This window comes from Augochlora pura, chromosome 4 (genome assembly GCF_028453695.1).
Source record: "Augochlora pura isolate Apur16 chromosome 4, APUR_v2.2.1, whole genome shotgun sequence".
NCBI classification, from domain to species: Eukaryota; Metazoa; Arthropoda; class Insecta; order Hymenoptera; family Halictidae; genus Augochlora; species Augochlora pura.
Window position 1 is genome coordinate 19,974,692 of NC_135775.1, and position 17,162 is coordinate 19,991,853.

Below are 17,162 nucleotides of genomic sequence, written 5' to 3' on the forward strand. Positions count from 1 at the left end.
ATCGAAAAACTAGATTATAATCACTATATAATTTAATATGGATTTTGATACAACGAACGAATAATTGTTCCACTTAAAACCGCTTAGAACGACAAATTATTATACACGCGTCCTGCATACAATTATATTCTAATTTTCGGCGTTCGATTCGACTTAGTTTCGTGAGAAAATAATGATCCTGACGCGATCGCTAATTACAACGAAATTCCCATTGTTCTACGAAAGCGCGTTACGTAATTATTATTTTGCGTCCGCGTCGATTTAATACCGATTCGAATGGATTATCCATTATCATTCTTATGCAATTTAACGACAGCCGTTGGCAATTTATTTCGCGGCACAAATATACCGAGTCGATGACGAAAGAGTTAATGATTAATTTTCTAAACGCTATTACCCGGGAGAAAGTTTTGCGGTGGTCCGCGCTGGCAAAGTGACATTTGAGTGCCGATGAAAAACACACTCGAACAGGAAAAAGCTTTCGATGGGAAAGAGAAAATAGAAAAGTGGAAAATCGACTCACCTTTTGCCACTCAGAGTACATCTTGTCACAGCGTTAGAACCGTCTATGAGAATGAGCTACCCTCATTTTGCACGGACAGGCCTCAATGGTTGTCCCCGCTTCCTGTAAAACGATTGAACGGTTTGTTAACATAATATCCAAACGATTAAATGCGCTAATATGTCAAATATCGCGTTAAATTTATACTAATTTCCAAATTCCATTTTTATCGCGTTATATTCGTACAAATGAAATGTTGCTAGAACGCAAAAGAGTGACAATACCATGCATCGTCATCAATTTTACTTCAGTTTCAATGTCATTGATTAAACAAATTTGAATTCGTGAGAATTCGATACTAATTCAGCCGAGTACATTCAACTGTGCGTTTACGCCGCGGCTTAAGCTTCCACTCGATTAACATCTGCAATAACTGTTGCAGTTATTCGATAAAAAAATCATGACTTTCAACAAATCGAATGAAACACGAGTTTTGTACCGTTCTCTCTAATTAGTTTCTCCAAGTCCTAACGCGCTTATTTATAACGTGTACATCTCGCAGCATTTTAATGAGCTAAAACCACACACCGTCAATGTATCGACTTGCCGCGAATAAATTTAATTAGCTTCAATATTCTTCGGTAGCCGAGGCTTATCTAAAATCTTCCACGGACTATCGAAGCGTTCAAAACGAGCGAGTTCATAGAAAAACGATCGGAATTTATAATCCGCCGTTGAATTATTTTCGAATTACTTCTGCAATTACTTTCGAAAACGTACTTGTGAAACCGCGAGATAAACATATATATGATAATTGTCGGCGTTTCCATCAGCGAGGAATTCAAGCATCGCGAAAGAGGGGATCGTCGCAGGTGTGTCACGCCACTGAAAATCTCGGCAACTTCAAAAATCCGCATTCCAGGTGCTTGAATTCGCCCGAAGGCCGGCTAGCCTTGACCAAGACGGACCACGTCGATCCTTAAAGCGACGGGCAAATATATTCGCGAACAGCGACGGACGTGGTTTTTCTACGAAGATTTACGATTGAACTTTACCTGCGGCAGCGTTCGGTCGATGCGCGCGGGCAAACGCCGATGCCGGAAGCCGAATGATAATCAGACGGGTGCACGTTACTTCCGGTTAGCGAATTGGTCTTTCCGATCACGTGGCTCGCGAAGATCGTGATCGCCGACTCGATCGTTCGCGATTGGATCCGCGAGAGTATCTTGTATGGTCATCGAAGCGATTATTGCACCTGTGCCAATTCTGTTACGAGGATGTATAAGAAATTGTGGGATTTCGTAATGCGCGGCTCGCGGTACCGTATCTTCGTACTGTAACGTAATTGTCTAATGAATTGCAAAGTTAGCGTGTCGGTCGATTGAGCAGCGAGTGTGAAACATAAAAGTTCACGTTATTAGAAAAATAATATAGTAATTAGATGGATTTTATGTAAGGCATCTCGATAATGTCAAGTATTCGAGCATTAAAGCGTTTCAAGATCATTTTTATATTATCAAAATTCATATTTCATAAGGCTCAATCACATATGCATAATATGCACTTTGTTATACGAAAAGGAAAATTATAAATCAGGAAAACTATTTTAGATTTACAGTTAAGATATCTTCGAATGCGAAGGGTTAATAAGAACGAAAAACTTAATTTTCTGTATATACAGCTAGCAAATTTAAATCTCGAGATTGGAATAATCAGCGGTTTATGCGAAGCAATACGAATGCTGTTCGAATGCATCAATCATTGTATTCGCAAACAGTATAGGATAGAACTGTCAATGAACGTACGAACCATGTTTCACGTGACGAATGGTATTCGAACATGAATGACCCAGATTAATTCATAAACAGCCGCCATATCGTGCAAAAACATGCTGCAAGAAAATGAACGATGCACTTTTTAAAATAGTGAACTAATGCCTCGAAACGAGTTTTACGGCTGAGCTGTGTTCTATTTACGAAATCATAACAGTTCTAACATCGTCAATTTCGATCCGGAAAATGTGTAAAGGTTAAATAATTGGCTCGAAAATGTAATTGTAAAAAATGAAAGAGAATGTGGTTGTCAAAAATGAAAGAAAATATAATTGTCAAAAATGAAAGAAAATATATCTGTTAAGAGAGAAGAGAGAGAGAGAGAGAGAGAGAGAGAAGTGGAAAATGGTTCGTGGTTTTCTCGACGGGTTTGGAAAGCGATCGGCTATTGAAATCGACTGGTTCGCGTTCCTGGGATACCGGAACTGTCGCAAGAAGCGATCTCGCGGTACGAAGGATCAAAGAACAGTGTCCGTTTCTCTCTCTCTCTCTCTCTCTCTCTCGCCGATCGCGAACGATCCGCCAACGTTTCAGACGATCGTTGCTACCAGAGAGAAAGTGGGAGAAATGTTTAACCCGCGATGCGTAAAATTTTTAAACTGCCAGAATATTCTGCTGCTCCGGCTTTCTGTCTTGTAGCTTCGAGTTTCCTTTGATTTTTGATCATGCATCAATTCTGTTCAAAATTCGAAATCGTTGTTTAAGCTAAGTTACTATTGTTTAATATTTTTTCATAAATTTTTTAATATTCTTAATTTTTGTTCAATTTTTGAACGGTTTGTCCAGTATTTGTAATTTTTATTTGATCTTTATCCTTTTTGTTCAATATTTTTAATTTTTCTACAATCTTCATCCCTTTTATTCAATATTCTTAATTTTCTACAATTATCATCCCTTAAATTTAATATTCGTGCTTTCATACAATCTTCGTCCCTTTTATCCAATACTCGTAATTTTGGTTCAGCCTTCATTAATAAATCTTTAAAATTTTTGACTGTAGCATAATTCGCAGTCTGCTTATAACGCAGAACCCTTCTAAAAACACGCCGCATGTAATAAGCTCCAATGTAGGTTATGATAAGTTCCGGAACTTGATCGAGCCCTGGTAGAGACTATTAGTGCAACTTGTGAAAGCCTGTTGACGAAAGATCGTTCCAAAACCGAGCCGTGTGATCGATTAAAGAAAACGATTCGTTGATCTCAAGCAGAGCGAATATCTCAGACTGGCAACCGATAAATCGTTCTAAACACGGACTTTCCTGTTGCCAAATCAATAATTGCCAAATCACTGGATTCGTAGTCACGCACAGAACCGAGTAGGATAGCATTTTTTAAAATAGATAGATATTTCAAAAATAAAATGTTTCATATGTTCTAAAGAATATACCACAGCTCGGAATGTCTTATTTATTTGATTTATTATCGTTAAATGGAGTATATTTATTTTACTAAATCGTAGTGTATAATACAATTACTTTCATAATCTAAATAATAACTGTATACAGTTCTTATCAAATAATTATATTTAAAAAAAATTTAATGCTTCACGTCGTTTAAAATAAAAAGTATTTTCTCTTGCGCTTTAAATGACTAAAATAACATTTATTCTCATACTTAAGTTTCCCAAAATAAATTATTTGATTTTATGCGTTACGTTATCAAAATATTTATTTCGTGTTTTACAGCTGTCGATTATCATAATCAAATATTTTATTTCCTGAAATTTGACGCCTAACTTAAAATACTGTGTTATTTAATTCGCGAAGAGTATAAAATAGTATTGCAAATATTTTCTCTATAAATATCGGTCAGTTCTGACGAAGCATGACCGAAGTCTCATAAACACCTCAATGTCACAGGAAAGACAGCGGCGATTACACGCCGGCGTCGCCTAATGATCTGCCGTTTGACAGGGACCGCAGTGAATGGGTCTTGTTTGGGGGGGAAAGGAGTCGCGAAAGGACAGGGGAACAATCGATATCGTATAGAAAGGCCAAATTGCCGTTGCCATTGTTCCCCCGTGGCCGTCTCGTTTCAGCTATACGCCTCTTCTATTCCGGCACGAGAAACACGAGATCGGCACGTCGCCGGTGCGCGCTTATCCAGCGCAGCCGACCTACCGAGGGTGACTAACCAAATTAGCATAAGATTGCGAAATACATTCCACGGTGAGCACCGCAGAAGGACGCCAGGAGGTACTTTTACTCGAGGATCTGTCCGCGTGATCGATCCTCGCGGGCGTGCGTACACGCTCGATCCAGCTGCTGGATGCTGCGTGAATCACCGTCGATCGACGGTCCTCGACGACCGTTCCCCGCGGTTCGAGCACTTCCAAGAGAATGGCGACGATCACACTTCATTTTACACTTACAGATTACGATCTGCAGCTTCAATAAACCTGTTTACACTTCTTCGATCATTTTTTTAGGGAACTGAATATTTTTAAGCTTTAAAGAGTGTCCAGGTTTATTGTCGCATGACTTCTTCATTTTTGTCGATAAATTCTTGTGGAGATTTGAATTCTATTTAAAATATATCCTGTAATTGGAGGATTTATTTCAATCAAGGAAATCGATTCTTTTTTCATTTGTTAAATAATTTTTGCATTGCCACGACAAACAATATTTTCAGCATAACTTTTTTGGGGGACTGGACAGTTGATAAGGAGACTTTTGATATAGGTTTATTAAAATATTAACAATGAAAGACGAAGGAAGAAAATGCTAAAAAAAGAAAAGGGAAATATTGATAGAAGGAAAAATATAATATTAAAAGGAAAAAGAAAAAATATTGAAAGATGAAAATATTAAAAGTATTTAAAACATCTATATATTACTTTTAACTCACTCAAATTATTATAGAAAGTAACAAATTTCTATTTTACCCATGTTTGTTGCAATTCACGAAGATCGTCTTTATTTTGCCTAAAGAATCGCAAAACTTCATTTTAAGGTGTTTCATTATTCTTTGTATAATCAACTGATTAATCCCCTAAAAGAAATGGTTAAAGAACCTAACAGAAGATCGATGACACAATTTTCTAATTAGTGAATCGAGAGCTTCTTAATAAATGGACAGCGTATTGATAAGTTGGACGATTAATTTCGACTATTTCAACATTAAAAAGACCAGAAAAGAAGCTTCAAGATGATCATGATTCAAGCAATAGTATTTGTGTCTAAATAGCTGCCACTTATCACAGGCTAATAGTTCTCGCTGCTCTCAGACGAGACGACGACGACGACTGGTCAAAGATCCGCAGTCTAATGATTACTTAAGCGAATACAGTTAATTTCTCGCCAAAGAAAGTGAAACGGAGAAGAAATCAAGCAGCGAGACAATTTCATGACGATGTCGTAAAAACGATTGATTGGATCGGAGAGATTGAGGCATGATTTGTTACAGCAAAGCGTGACAACAATCTCTAAGACGTGGCACGAAGATCGATGCTATTATTTACCCTTGTAACAAATTGCACTTTCACAACGAAACTAATTCCGCAAGGTTTTACGGATGCACATTGATTTTTGTCTTCCGCGACCTTCGCAATTAACATTACGTGTGATAGGGAACAAATAAATGAAATGCCGGATTTTTATTAAGCGAAAATATCTGTCTTATCACATCCCTCCTTTCTCACATTATGTTCTGGTTAAATCATAACTTCTTTTATATACTTAGTGTGTATAGCAAGTGTCATAATTTGTCAAAAAAGAAATTTTTTAAAGTCTGTAATTTTTTCATTTATTTTGTGTCATTTATGAGTACAAATTCTTCTCTAAATCAATGCACAACCATATACATCACGAAAAACAATTTCAAAATTGAACGAATAAAAATTTTGCAACATGTACCCTATTCATAGATCATGCTTAAGTATCGCTGTGAAAATGTATCCAAGTGAACAGGTAATATTTCGATTGAATAACCGTCTTTCAAAGAGAGACACGAAGCATTTACTATCGATTGAAAAATCCGACATTTTGTATGCACCATTGCGATAGGTCCCGAAGCGCGCCGAATCGGAATCGGTCTTTAAAACGAACGGTAGAAGCGTCCTAGAAAATGATACGAAATTACAGCGACAAATCGTCGTTGCCGGCACGACACGGTGAAATAAGTTTTCGGGGCAGCGAATAAATTGCCTTCCATTTCGTTGAAATGGATAATTTGCCCGCTGTCAAATCGTTCAGCAAGACAAATTGTGCGTCGCAAAAGTTGAACACCGCGCGGAACAGAAGAGGTGCGCAGAGAAAATCACGGTTCGTTAGAACATTGTTCCGCGGCCGTTCGTCGTTCATCCTGTTATCCGTTTCCCGGTGCATCCTTTGTTGAAATGCCTCCCCGGGTAAATCTGCATAGTCCCGATGACACGCAGTTCCTTTCCCTATGATTTAGATACTTTCTCTAACGAGCACGATAAATATTGCCCCGTTGTTGCTGGAAACGAAAGTTCGAACGCATCAAATCCGCGGGAACGAAGAACCGAAGTTCGACGAAGTCTGTCAGCTTTTCAATGTAACGAGAAAATTCCTTGATATCCATTTCCTCAGTGCCCCGAATACATAAATTAGTTCGCCGTTAACGAGCAATGCGCTGCTTTATTTTAACAGAGTATGTTGGTTCGGTTCTATTGTTCCGTAACGCAAGAGGCTGCGAGAAACGCGGTCATATTTTACCGCAAAGTAGAAAATATAATTGTCCTAATATTTTTGATAAATAAGTTGCATTTCCTATCTCTAAAGTTTCTAATTATTGAATTATAAAAAATTTGTATAATTTTGTTATAACATCACTCGGGTACGCACGACTCTTTCGATTGACGTTCGGACAGTTGAATGCGTATCTTAATCAAAATGCCAAACCGCAGAAATACTATGATTAATTTTGCTTCGGCGAGATATCCAATCTGTAAGACATTGCGGCAAAGAGGCTGCAGTAACAGCAACGAAGCGGTAGAAAACGAGCAGAGGTCAATGTAAAACGAGACCGAGTGGATCTGACATCACAGGTAATCAACGAAGGAGAGATATTTTCGAGGCACACGCAACCCGGCCGAATCTAACATCGAAAAGAATCGAGGTTTCGTCGAGCGAGGATCGAGGTCAGACAGAGAAAGCAGCAGCTCGGCTACAGTGATACAGAGACCTTATGTAATTCATAATCGCCATCCGTTTTATCGACATGGAAGACAAGTGAGAAATTAATTATCTCGTATCCAACGACGTACAAGCAGTCGAGCGTGTACGTCGACGCGAGTCACCTATTTTTAACGAATAAGAACGCCGTCGAAAACAGCCGGCGATCGCGTTCCCACGAGCGAATTTCTGGTGATTTCAATGCCTCTCCTCTGTTGGGACCCACCGTAAACAGATGTTGCAGGAGTTACGTCATTTTAAATAATAATCATATAATTACCATTCAGCGGATTAATTTGAGTGAAAAGTATTCTTGAAATGGATGTTGCGTATTGTAACTTTGGTGCTTGATTACTACAATTTTCGCGATTTTAACGATTTTACCAGAAAATTTCCATTGCAAAGTAATGACCAACATTACTAAAATGATATTAATATAGGAATTATTAAATTAATATTATTATTATTAAAACTAAATATTATTAATTTCGGTTAACTATAAGGAATCGATGAAAAGTTCTCTTTGAATTGAATCGCGAACGTCTTTTTCTCCGACCGGAACGTGATTTCAAGGTTTCCGATCGAATCGATCAATGTTTGATCGGCCGCGGCATTGTTTCGGAAACGATCACGGAGTCGTGGAAATATTTGCAATCACCGCTAATTGGTAGGACGGTACATGGCAGACCGTCGAAAGTTCGGCTGCATTGGCACGGAACGAGTCGAGATTCGCGATGAAAGTGCTTCACCAAAGTCGACTTTCTTATCGGGCGGGCTGATTGAAAGCATCGAAAGGCGACACGCGCGACCGCGAGAGCAATTAACCGGTGCCCACAATGGCCAATAAAATCTGTGGCGTCGCACGACGCCGCGACGACGTAACGGCGTCACGTTCCGCGACCAACAAAAGTTCGGTAATGCTCGAATTATTAATAACTAGCCAGCAGGCCTGCACTGATTTCACCGTTTACGTAAACCGCGCGATCGCCGGTGATCAGGAATATATAAATGCTGTCAACCGCGGCCGGAAATTCCGCCACAGCCGAAGCAAACAAAATCCATTCCCGTTCGCGAGATAGGCCCGAGCTCTCGCTAAATTTAATTAAAACTTCACCCGTCCGCGGTGTTTATCTCCGCTGGGAGTTGTAAAGAATTTAATCTATGGAAATTAACAGGGATCCTTAACTTTGTACGATTAGAGAATAAATTACGATACCGTGCAGCCCGATGTATCCAGGAACGTCCCGATTAAAGTGACATTAAAGTTTCCCACCGTGCCGCGTCCGGGAACCGTTATCAACGACCACGGATATTTTTAGAAATTATTCAAACGTCTCGTCTGGAAGACGTATACGCCTGTATTCCCTTTACGTTTTCAGTTATATCGTTGCAACCCGTAATGATTCATTAGATAGACGGCCGCTAATAACTCGCCAACGTGTTCGATCGTTTTACGTGACATGAATGAACGTTAATAACGGGACAGCATCTTTCTCCGGCAACAGCGGGAGGTCACACGATTCACTGTCCTTGAATACTTTCGCCTAATCGGGCATCTAGATCGAACACCACGTCCGGATCGCGCCGCGAAAACGTTTAATTATAAACCGTACTATGTCCGCGCACGTTCTATGATCTAATGACGAACGTTTCGTAATAGTGATCTCCAATAATTCACTGCTTCGTTAAGAAACCTTCGTAATCCTTCTTCGGTTAGAAAAATCACAAATTCCTTGACTTGTTCAATAACTTTTGTGACTATTCTCGTGACTCGTATAACAATTCTGCTGTATTATAGTGGACATATGAGCTGTCTTGTTGCAATCATTGCGTAAATTATCGAGGTATCTGGAATTGTGTCAATGAAGTAAACCTTTAAATAACAGGTCATTGGTTATCTGAGTTAATCTTTGACCTGCGGTGTTATTTGACAGGAATATAACTGAATATACTAAGGATTTTATTTTATATTATTAATCGCTTCTTTTCAACAGATATTTTAGAGTACTCTCTATAGACTAATCCAATTGCTAAACAAGCGCAATAATTAAATATCAAACAACAAAACATTTACTCTGCGTACCAAATGGACCAAGTTCAGCCATCTAAGTATTACATCCAAAAGGGGATGAAGGACCTCAAAGAAGTAAACCAAAAGATAAGAATTTAATGAACGGCTGCCATGACATCGTCAAAAGTGGCCTCGATAAGATGGAAGATGTTTTCTCGGTAATATTCCGCGTCTGTCAGTAGAAATCCACAAAAAATCCTGGAGAATCGTGAATCCCCGACGCATTATAAATAAATCTGAACGCACCGCGTTGCCGTGAGTCACAATAGCTGCGTGTAAACAATGCGATGCATCTATTCGCCGTGCGATCCCCATTAACGAGGGAGCGCTCCTTGTTCATCCATTTCTATCGGTATTATCATTTACACGCTTCGCACACCTGAATTCCAGAAAATCCTGGCTCCGCGAGCGTAGCTCGATTCATCAAGATTCAATCCGAACCGTTCCTACGTATCTGTTACAAGCCACGGCAACACGCCCTGTACAAACGTTTTACGACAGAGACCCGGCTCATAAATAAATAATCAACCTGTCGTTGCGGCGCGTGTGCTAGATCATGAGAATTCCAGCGTCTCCGAACTGGTCTGCCTCGATCGGCAACGTGACACAAGGCACACGAAACTCGGTGTTTACCGGTAGGGAAAGGGTACCGATCGCGAGAGAGGTGGGGGGCAGAGGGTACGAGGAGATACGTTCGATGGCATTTCGCGTTCCGCAGCATCTTTGGATCTCCGGGTGTAGCGCCATTTTAAAATCGAGACGCGAATAGTGTAGGGTAGTGGAGCCAGTTGCTGCGGGGTGGCCAACTACTCTGCCTTTTGTTTATTTCCAAACGTGATGAACTTTGTAGTTATCAAAAAAGACTTGTTAAACGTTATTCTTTAAATTCAATTAATTACTTATTTGTTGAAATTAACTATAAAACTTATTTCCATTCTTTCACAACGAATTCGTGAAATTTTCTGTCAAGCTTATGGAAATATTTAGTAACGAACAGTATTTAATAAAATAAATTGTTCTAAGTGAGATATTTAATATCGTTTGTTTGTAGTCAAATTTTAGTAGCTCGTTTACTGTGCGCAGTAACTGAATTTATTCTTTCCAAAAAACGTCTGTTATACGTTTAGAAAAAAGGGATGTAAGTGTGAGATTTTACTGAAGCTATCTTTAATGTAAACTTTTAAATGACTGTCTGTTAGATAAAATTTAGTAAAGTATATTAAATATTAAATCTTTATTGAGCACAGTTATTGAGACTTCGGGGAGGGGGCACAGTAATTGAAGCACAGCATTCAGAAAGAGAGCAGAGTAACTGGAACACTATTCAGACAGCGAGCACAGTAACTGAGGCAGAGTAACTGATTTTTGTTCATCATAAACACACAGTAACTGGCTCCAGAATTTGTCTTTTTCTTTCTCTTAACATCGAAAGAAGTTACCGATACTTGTTCCATAGAAAAATTGATACTAATAAAAGAAACTTTAAAATTTCCTTGTTAATTGACGTCTCTGAAGAACTCAAAGGTAAATTTCAAAGTTTCTTCGACCAACAGAAATCTTCCCGTGACCGACCATATGATCGAATCTTCTCTCAACATTTGTACGATGAACTTTACCGACGCAATTGACATTCCTTGCGTTTCTTTTAGCAGCGAAAACTCGAGTCCGCCAGCAGGGCATAGTACTAGTCCCCTGTACCCTATCACCTGGAGTTCCTTGATCCTTGGGTGTCAGCGCGACGCAACAGGGGGACGAGCCCGTAGCACGCGGTGGGAAGGAACGCGGATCGGAGCGGTTCGAAGGCAGAAGCGCATGCCCTGACCAGGCGTTGATGTCTCCGAGAGCGGCGTGCTCGCGTCAACCATAAATTCCACTTACTCTCGAAGCCTCCCGTTGCCCGTGGACCCTTGGCTCCTTGGTTCTAGCGTGGAGGTTCCGGCGTGGCGAACAGAGGACGGTGTCACCCGCGGGGAACTGACTGCGGCGGACGTGGATCACTGATGCACGACGTGCAGCAAACACGCAACGAGAACTCACGAGAACCACGAGGATCCTCTCGGAGGAGCGGCCCAGCCGCGGCGAACAAAGGAGAAGGTAAGGCGGAAAGGAGAAGTGAAACGGAGAGGAAAACGAAGCGACGACCGGTCGTTCGCCGCGGAGGATCTTCGGGAACTTGTGTCACGATCGGGTCACTCGGTTCTTACACGTCGCCGGATTCTCGGACGGATCCACACTTCCAGGACCACCACCTTCTTCTTTCTTTCTCTCTCTTTCTCTCTCTCACGGTTTTACCTACGGAATTCGAGCGTTCCCGGACGACCGGACACCGACTGCGTTCACAACGCGATTCCCCGGACCGTGGTATGCGGCCGCTCGACCTCGCCTAAGGAGATTTTAGTTCTCGTCGCCAACAATCGGCGCCACCGTACGTTCCTCTGTACCGTTACACGCATTACAGGTGGCTTCGCTCGTGTCCCCTCTGGTTCCCCTGTCGACGTCTACCTGAGGAGAACGACCATGCGCGACTGAGACGGTGGGAGAGCAACGCCGGATTACAATTAATGAACTTTGTGCCACGAACAGACCTGGCTGAAAGTCTCTGAAAAAGTGCTGGAAAATAGTTCGTGAAATATCCTTGTAACCGAAGAAATCATATTTCAGGATTTAATCGTTCCACCCTCTATTTGAACATCGACTTTTCATATCAACGACTAGTTTCGCTGAGACTTTTATGAATAATAAATCGGATCTTTAACTAACCGTGAAGCAAGCAAAATAGAATATTTTAACTAATTGAAGATAATAAAGCTGTCTGTTCTGTTGGTTTTAGAATTTCGGGACAAGAGTTCTCTTCTGCTTTATCTTTTTCTTTAATAAATGAATTTTATTCCTTTTTTTAGAACAATATCGTTTTCGGTGCAATCCTAGGTATGGATAGAAAAACGAGTGACATCGCTCGTCTTTTCTTCTCACTCCCCTATCGACATTTAACTGAAGAAAAGAGATATTATTATTAGTAAAATTGTTGTCACAAGTATCTTGGCTGGAGTCTTCATCTGGAAGATCTAGACTACTTCCTGGGGGATCCATCGGCTGTTGCGAATTTGTTATTGTTGCAGTTTCTCCAGCACACTTCTGCCTTCACCTTTAAGGGATGCTGCTCCACGAAAAGCTTGGAATCACTTTTTCCTTCGAGACCTTCGTACCTGCAACTTGCATTACGATTTCCATTACAGCTTCGTTCTTAATAATTTCCCCAATATAATATTCCCGAATATAATTATTTCTTTCATTCTCCGTTTCCCAAATTTTTATAACAGATAAATGAAACTTTGTTTCTTCTTATAAGAAGTAAGTAACATTCATGTTTAGTAGATTATCTATGAGATCATCATGACTCGTAATTATAGTGCAAGGGACAAAATAAAAGTAAGTTAAGCATGTTCAGCACCATTTATTTCTAGCACAGGTCTCTCTATTGTCTAATCTGCTGATGAATTATTTGGTACGTCAAGAGTCGTCAGTTATTCAAGAATATTTTGTCGACGGGGTTTTAATGAAAAGCGCTTTCAAAAATGGGATTCCGGTGCTTATTAGCATTACCTATTTCCCTCATTCTCGTTCCGGTGAACGAGACCACGTCAGTTCGTCGATACGTGCTCGAACGACGAGACCCGACTCAAGCAAAAGTGAAAAGATGCCTGGAACCCGACCACGGGGACAATGGTCTTCGATTAGATGACCTCTTTGGGCTGTGTGCCCCTTGCGGACCTGTTGCTTGTGTTTGGAAAATGCAGGCTGGACAGGTATGCACCTGCGCGCACTTGCATCGTCCTGCTCCTCGGTGAGAACAGCAACGATACCTGAATAGGTCTATCGACGTTTCAAATAGCTGTTCACCCCACCCTAATCTAGAGACGTCTGACGGAGCGAAATTCTTCTCTCCTAATATGATAGAGTTCACTTACCTCTTGATGAGACCAAACATTTTCAAATGTAATCTCTTCCGGGTGTCAAAATGACGTAGATTTTTTTATTTTTAAATATTTACAATTTTATGTACACATATATTGAAAATTTTGTATGCATCTACAAGAGCACTGTAGATTTTTTATTTAAAAACTTTAAAATTTCCAAAATTTCCAGCGGAGAGAAATTGTATTAAATTTTAGAGAGCGGAGAATGCGGAAAGACAGAAACTATAGATATTGTTTTAAATATTCTATTGTTTCATCTTGCAAACCGATTGAGGATCTTTGGAATTAAGGGAGGAAATGAAACTAATTCTTGTACAATATTAACTGCGAACGCATTCTATGGAAACGCATTTTGCAACATTTTTGCAAGATTAAGTTAGCTACAGAGGGCCGTGACAATTCAAAACGTGATTGGTGCTGCCACCTCGCAGTAATACGGTGAAACCTAGCATTGTTCGAATGGCGGCTAAATCTACGTACAAATTGAAAGGGACGATCGTCAAATTTTATTTTTTTCTACTGTATGCGGAACAGAGGATCTGAAGATATTGCAATGTTGTAAGTATGTTATAACATAATTTATTCCTTCGAAGTATGAATTACAGTCATGGTTTATGAAAAGTGAACCATACATTGCACAACAGACTTGTGCTCGTTTCCGTAACGTAACAAAATATGAAAACTAAAGATATTCATGGAGAATGTTACATGCTTATTACATAAAACTTAGGAACGTGTTATAATGTACAATGACGCATTATCAATTACTTTGTTCCTCCTCGTTGTAACGAATTTAATCTTACAGACAACAAAGTGATCAGTTCTTTGCAAAGACCCAATTCTGATTTCATAAGCTCTGCTGCTGCAGGATATTTGTCACAGTAATTAACAACGAAGGTCAATGCATTGATAGAGTTTACGATATTAGTTGCTTTATCTGAACTGTCATAACTTATAATTTTTCCATGCAGCCTACCAACATGAAAATAGGCAAATAGGGTAGGTAGCAAAACTTCTTCGGGTAACTCACGCAATTCGGGACCGTTAGGGCAATGATCTACAGAATTGAGAAACCTTTGATAATTATTTATCGAATTTTGTATTAATCGTTTAATTTTTGCTACTGCTTCTGGCGTCCGGCCGGTGGACTGCAAACGGTCGAGCTTTGTATTAAGTAGGTCTGAATATGCTTCCCCCAAACAAATCCAGAATTGTCTACACTCAGCTTTATAATACTGAGGATTTAATTCATTTATAACACTTTCTAAAACATCTATCCTCCTTTTGTGCATTTTTGCTTGTCTATCATAATCATCTTCAAAGAATGCTAACTGATAGTATGCTTCTGCAAGACTTTTCGCAATTGTTACATGGACAGATGCATGTTCATTCAAGGTATAATAGGATTTAGCCTCGTTCAACCATTTCTGAACATTTAAAAATACTGGCCTAGCATCATTAAAATCTAACAAGTACTGATCAGTAACTTGTTTTGCAATTGGTTCTATTTTGTCTTCTAAATCATAGAATTTTAAGTTCTCATACGATTTCAATTCTAAAACTTTTTCCTCATTTATCTGTTTAAATGTTTCATTATTATCTTCGTCTAAGTTACTCTTTTCTAGAAGCCTCTTCCGAGATACATCTAAAAGTACGATACCATACTTTGACCAACACATAGCAACATCTGCGCTTCTGTGGTTAAAATCTTCCCAATTTGCAGCAATTTGCTCAGACTCTGGATCCTCTTTAGTTTTCTCATTCAGTATATCTTTGTACGTTTCTAATATGTAGGATGCAGCAGCTAAATGATGCCTTGCTAGATTAAAGGCTTCAATTTCCAAAAAAAATTGGGACAATGTTGCTGCATTCAAAGCCCAGTCTATATGATCTAGCTTATAGTTAGCTTTGCTGAGATGCACCTGTTTGCACAAAGTTTTATGACAAGAAAGAGCTGAATTTCTATGATCTCCTAGAGCGCAATAAATCTGAGCCATATAATACAACGATAGCATATGACATTCTTCCAATGTATCTTTATAAAATTTCTCTGTCCCAACATTGTCACTCATAAAACAAGAGTAGGGTATCTCTTCAAAAATATAATAGTCCCCATCGCTTGCATAGTCAAGATAGATTTGATTTAAATTATTTAAAAAGCTTAGTGCTTTTTCATTTTGATTCCAGTCGGAATAAATAATAGCTAACTGAAGTAGACAGTGAATCATTGGATAAAGTTTCGCCTTCATATCTATCTTCACTTCTTGCAGTATGTCCAAACATTTTGTTGTGTACGTTTCACTCTCTTTCAGATCCTCTAGTTCACGATATAAAGTAGCAACATTTAGATTCACCGTTGCAGTCATCACAGTTAATTCATTTTTCCTTTGTTCGTCAGTACATCTTTCTTTCATTCTAATTAAAAGTTTTCCTACTTCTTTCATAACTTCGATTGCCGCATCTTTCTCCTTATTTTTTGTACATTCTTTATATTCTTCGATTAATTTTTGGAGGTTATCCAGCTTGTCAGTTTGTACGTTCTCTTCCATATTGTTCACAAGTGATACAATTAGTCTTCGTTTTAAGATATCTAATTATACACTTGACTGTGTGATTGTTTATACTGTTTGTAATTACATATACAGTGAATATTTTCAGCTTGCATGGATGTTGTCACACAAGAAGCAAACGTTTCAATTAAACTTTTAATACAATATTGTATATTCGTGCTCCCTAAGCTGGCTCACATAACCCCACTACTTTATTACGTACTAGCTCCGCGCAGTTACCGTAGAGAGAGAACGAGATACAATGAAGAGAAACATCGCGATAGCCATATGTTTCTATATGTAGTTGTACACATGGACAAGGAAGCTACCGCTTACTGCGCATCGCTCTTTTATGCGTCTCCTTTTTGCGCATCGCCCTTTTGCGCATTGCTCTTCTGCGCATCGCTCGGACGGCGCTCCATCTGAACCCCGCGCTGTGATATTCTAGTTGTAAAGGAGCTTCAACTTTTAAACAAATAAAATCTGTTGTTTCCAGTGTGTTTGCAGAAGCTGTTCGAAGTACTTTGGTTGAAATGTGCTGCCTGGAAATGTTTCAAGAAATTCACAGGATTTGGGTAAGATTATCATTGTATTGCTGCGAATCCAACAATTATAGGTTGTCAACAATACTGCTAAACGTAGGGTTAAGCTTATGGAGTTTAATGAAAGATATGTAGGGTGATAGGTTAATTTGCTGCAATTTGGATGAACAATTGGATGCTGTTTTATGGAACCACATGTACGGTGCTGAGAGATGAAGAGGCAACCGTTCAATATTTATTAAGATATTTGTTAAAGCAGTAGCATGTAAGCGAAACCTTTTCAAGAAAGAGAGTTATAACGAATTCTGGTTTCGTTCTGACTCCCTTTCGAATCTTCAGTTACGACAACCCCCACGAGATCGTTCTATAATTAATTCGAATTCGATAATTACACAGACCTAATGTCTGTGAAATAGTATTGGGGTATAATAGATTTTTTAGACAGTAAATAGACGCAAAAATAATCTTCGCAAATACGTTATTAAGAATCTTGTGAGGTAGCAGATATTTAAAACATCTTTAAAAATTGAATTTTGTGCCGCCTTACCTCC

At 39.3% G+C, this 17,162-nt stretch overlaps 2 protein-coding genes across 3 annotated transcripts in view; both read right to left on the reverse strand.

Moving 5' to 3' along the window:
* Myo10a (unconventional myosin 10A) overlaps positions 1–12,392 on the reverse strand; it is a 108,301-nt gene extending 95,909 nt beyond the window's left edge. For both annotated transcript variants that reach the window (XM_078177792.1, XM_078177791.1), the window contains exons 1-2: positions 11,422–12,392; positions 524–625 (exon numbers count right to left, since the gene is read on the reverse strand). In XM_078177792.1, the coding sequence (XP_078033918.1) occupies positions 524–544 (21 nt within the window). In that variant the 5' untranslated portion in view covers positions 545–625; positions 11,422–12,392. The remainder of the gene's footprint in view (positions 1–523; positions 626–11,421) is intronic.
* A 1,691-nt stretch (positions 12,393–14,083) lies between these two features.
* LOC144469215 (KIF-binding protein) lies at positions 14,084–16,294 on the reverse strand. Its single transcript, XM_078179231.1, has one exon. The coding sequence runs from the start codon at positions 16,067–16,069 to the stop codon at positions 14,285–14,287; it is 1,785 nt and encodes a 594-aa protein (XP_078035357.1). The 5' UTR covers positions 16,070–16,294; the 3' UTR covers positions 14,084–14,284.
* Positions 16,295–17,162: the final 868 nt, after the last annotated feature.

Coding starts and splice junctions, on each gene's coding strand:
- LOC144469215 (XM_078179231.1), bottom strand. CDS start 16,069: ATGGAAGAGAACGTACAAACTGACAAGCTGGATAACCTCCAAAAATTA.